Source organism: Galeopterus variegatus, unplaced genomic scaffold (assembly GCF_000696425.1).
Source record: "Galeopterus variegatus unplaced genomic scaffold, G_variegatus-3.0.2 Scaffold5316, whole genome shotgun sequence".
Classification (NCBI taxonomy): domain Eukaryota; kingdom Metazoa; phylum Chordata; class Mammalia; order Dermoptera; family Cynocephalidae; genus Galeopterus; species Galeopterus variegatus.
In genome coordinates, this window is record NW_007731427.1 from 113587 (window position 1) to 116793 (window position 3207).

At 46.1% G+C, this 3207-nt stretch overlaps 1 protein-coding gene across 2 annotated transcripts in view; it reads right to left on the reverse strand.

Moving 5' to 3' along the window:
• Positions 1 to 3207, reverse strand: part of FEZ1 (fasciculation and elongation protein zeta 1 (zygin I)) — a 42578-nt gene that overhangs the window by 7033 nt on the left and 32338 nt on the right. For both annotated transcript variants that reach the window (XM_008589229.1, XM_008589230.1), the window contains exons 6-7: positions 2101 to 2181; positions 593 to 668 (exon numbers count right to left, since the gene is read on the reverse strand). In XM_008589229.1, the coding sequence (XP_008587451.1) occupies positions 593 to 668; positions 2101 to 2181 (157 nt within the window). The remainder of the gene's footprint in view (positions 1 to 592; positions 669 to 2100; positions 2182 to 3207) is intronic.

Genomic DNA, 3207 nt, shown 5'->3' on the forward strand with positions numbered 1-3207 from the left:
CCAAGTCGAGGGTTAAGATCCCCTTACCGGTCATCTTTAAAAAAAAAAAAAAAAAAAAATTTGACAACAGAGCCAAAGGGTAGGAGAGGGGGCAGTCACTTCCTGGAAGGAAAACTAGACTGAATTCTTTCCAATCAGCCTTACCCCACTCAAGAAATCTTGCTTCTCATTAAAAATACAGCCAGGCCTGTAGACCAGGCTCCCTGCTTCAATGGGCACAAGTGCAGACCAGACAGCCCCAAGTTTCAGGAGGAGAGAACAGGTGAGGCAGAGAACGCAAAGCCCTGAGAACTGCTGAAGAAAACCCAAAAAAGTCCCCTATACTGGTACTGTCCTCCACGCCCAACCTCTTTCACCAACTCATTTTTTACCCTAGCAGGTCTCTTCCCTTACAGGAACCAGGGGAAAGAAAAGACAGCTCTGGGTATGGTATCACCACGCAGTATGTTAATTTTACCCTGTGCAGGAGGACATAATACTATGATGTGGAGCATATTTTAACCCATCTAAAACTGCTCTCGGGAAACCTTGGGCCTGAGGCAGGGAAGAGGAAAAAGGAGTGGCTGATCTGACTGAGAACAAGGGAACTCACTGTTTGTCAGCATCTGTAGGTCTTCCACCGAGGGAGGAGAGGCTTTCTTCTCGTAAGGGATGACTGTGTTCAGATACTGCAAGACAAACAGGGCACGCAGGGCTTGAGATATTGCAAGACATGGTCCCTCTGGGGTTGAGATATAGCCAACAGTTTGCATGGGGTGGCTGCTTTTCTCTAAGGCACACACACCCCAGCAAGACTGACATTCCCAACAACACGGTCACTGGCACACCATTATTTCAGAACTTTTCCCCCTACCTTTGTGGGGGATGTCTCTTTAAATGTAAAACTTTCCTATATTTAGGCAGGAAAAACTTCCCTCCATCCCAATGTCTACATTCTTCCTACACTAGAAACTTCGTGGTTATTTAGGAATCCTGAGAAGCTTTCTCTCCTTCAGGCTGAGAGCCTGAAAAATAGACTCTCCAGGGGGATTCTATTTTCTTATCCTTTGCAACGCAATTTGAGAAGGCATTGTTCCTTCTTTGTCAAAAATGACAGGAGGGAGAACCTGGACCCTGCCCAAGGCCTTGGCTGTTGGGATTGCTCCCTCTGCTGGATGTGACATGCTCCTACAACAAAACCTGCATCTTCAGGACACCAATGAACCCAGGCCAGAGAGGCCTCCATTGGTCCTAAGGGATCCTGGAGTAATGAGTGAGAAGAATTCCAGGCCAAAAGTCAAGAAGCTTCTATTCTAGTCTTATCTCTGCCACTGGCAGTGTGGCCTTGGGAAAATGCCTCGTCTCTCTGGGTCTTAGTTCTCATTGCTATGAAAGGAGATAGCTGAGTTAGATGTTCCTAAAATCTCTTCCCATGCGGCAGTTCCAGAATTCCAACACTTATGATTCAGTTGCAATATGTTTAAAACACATTCCATGTGCACTTATTCCCAATCTCAAACTTGTCTGTTCCCACACCAGCCATGCCTGTTAGATTATGCACCCCATCTGGGCAGGGACCAAGACCTTTCACGTTTGTACCTGAGTGCCTGGCAACGCAGCACATAACAGGCACGCGATAAAATTCTGAAAGACATCTTAATAACCAGAAATGCAAGCTACTTCACAGGTTGTTGACTCAATGGAGCCAATGAGGAGAAGTCACAGTGTGGGTTACAGTCAGAGCCGGGCAGCAGAGAGGCAGTCATGGGATTGGCTCAGCTGGCAATCAAATGTGGTGGGAGAATTAAACTCTAGGACAGGATCTATCATGAAATGCATTCCCTTTTCATGCACTTTGTCCTTAAAATAACTTAATTTGTAGACCTACAAGCAGTGTTGAGTTTTAAGTTTTGTCCATGTCCTAGAATAATAAAGCTCAAAAAAAGAGTTTACCTTTTAAAAAGATACTTTCTGTTCTTCCTTAGGAGTGGAAGAAAACGTTAGGACCCTCCTTGCCCAAACACTGGGATATTTCTGGTAAGTCACCAACCCCTCACTTTGTTGGGAAAGCCAAGTTGCAAGAGTCTAGGAGGAGAGCCGGGAGCAGGGGGCTGCTCGTACCTGCTTGTCAGTTGCTGAGGAGCCAAAGGTCTGGCGGATGCCGCTCTGCAGAATGTTGGAGATGCCTTCCATGCTGAAGCGCTGGGGGGAAGACAGACACTCAAGAAGGGCAATTACTTCCTGCTCCCTAGTCACTACCCCCAGGAACTCTGTGTCCTCAGTCAGTTACTCAGACCCATCAGCTACCATGCTGTCCCAATAACTGCCACACGCTTCCATCACTAGGGAGTAAATGAAGACTGGGATTATGGAGACAGGCCAGCATTTAAGCCAGAGCTTTGCAAGAATAAATAGTAGAGTCTTAAAGACTTTTATTTTAGTAAGTCCTAATGGCTACAAGACCCCTCTGCATCCCCCAGTTTTTCTCATTTCATCCTCCATTGTGCAAATAGAAAAATTAAGCAGTACAATAAAAGTTATGCAAATGATAATGCAAAGGTTTTAGGGGAAAACAAAATGTTCAGCTATCAGAAAAGGTGGGTTTGGGGGCCGAGCCCGTGGCGCACTTGGGAGAGGGCGGCGCTGGGAGCGCAGCAGCGCTCCTGCCACGGGTTCGGATCCTATATAGGGATGACCGGTGTGCTCACAGCGCTCACTGGCTGAGCGTGGTGCGGCCAGTCTCCAAAAAAAAAAAAAAGAAAAGGTGGGTTTAAAACAGCTGTGCAAGGGACTGGCCTGTTAGCTCAGTTCATTAGAATATGGTGTTATAACACCAACGTCAGGAGTTCAAATCCCTGTACTAGCCAGCTGCCAAAAAAATAAATAAATAAATAAATAAATGTCCTGATCTAGGACACTTTTTTTCAAAATGCACATGCCTAGGCCTAATTCAGCAGGTCTTGGATAGAACCCAGGCAAAAGTATTTTGAAAAAGCTCCTAGATGATTCTACTGAGCTTCTCTGATTAAGAGCTGCCAGTTTCGAGAATCCTGTCAATAGAACAATAAGGAATCTGGTCATTTTCAATCACTGAAACACCCCACCAGCCCCCTACACCCTATCCACACCCTAAAGGGATGAGTCAGGACTATAATTTGCACCAGGAGCAGAGATTCTGACCCAGAGTCAGGAGGAACAGCTCCTCTCAACATTAAATGCATTCACCCC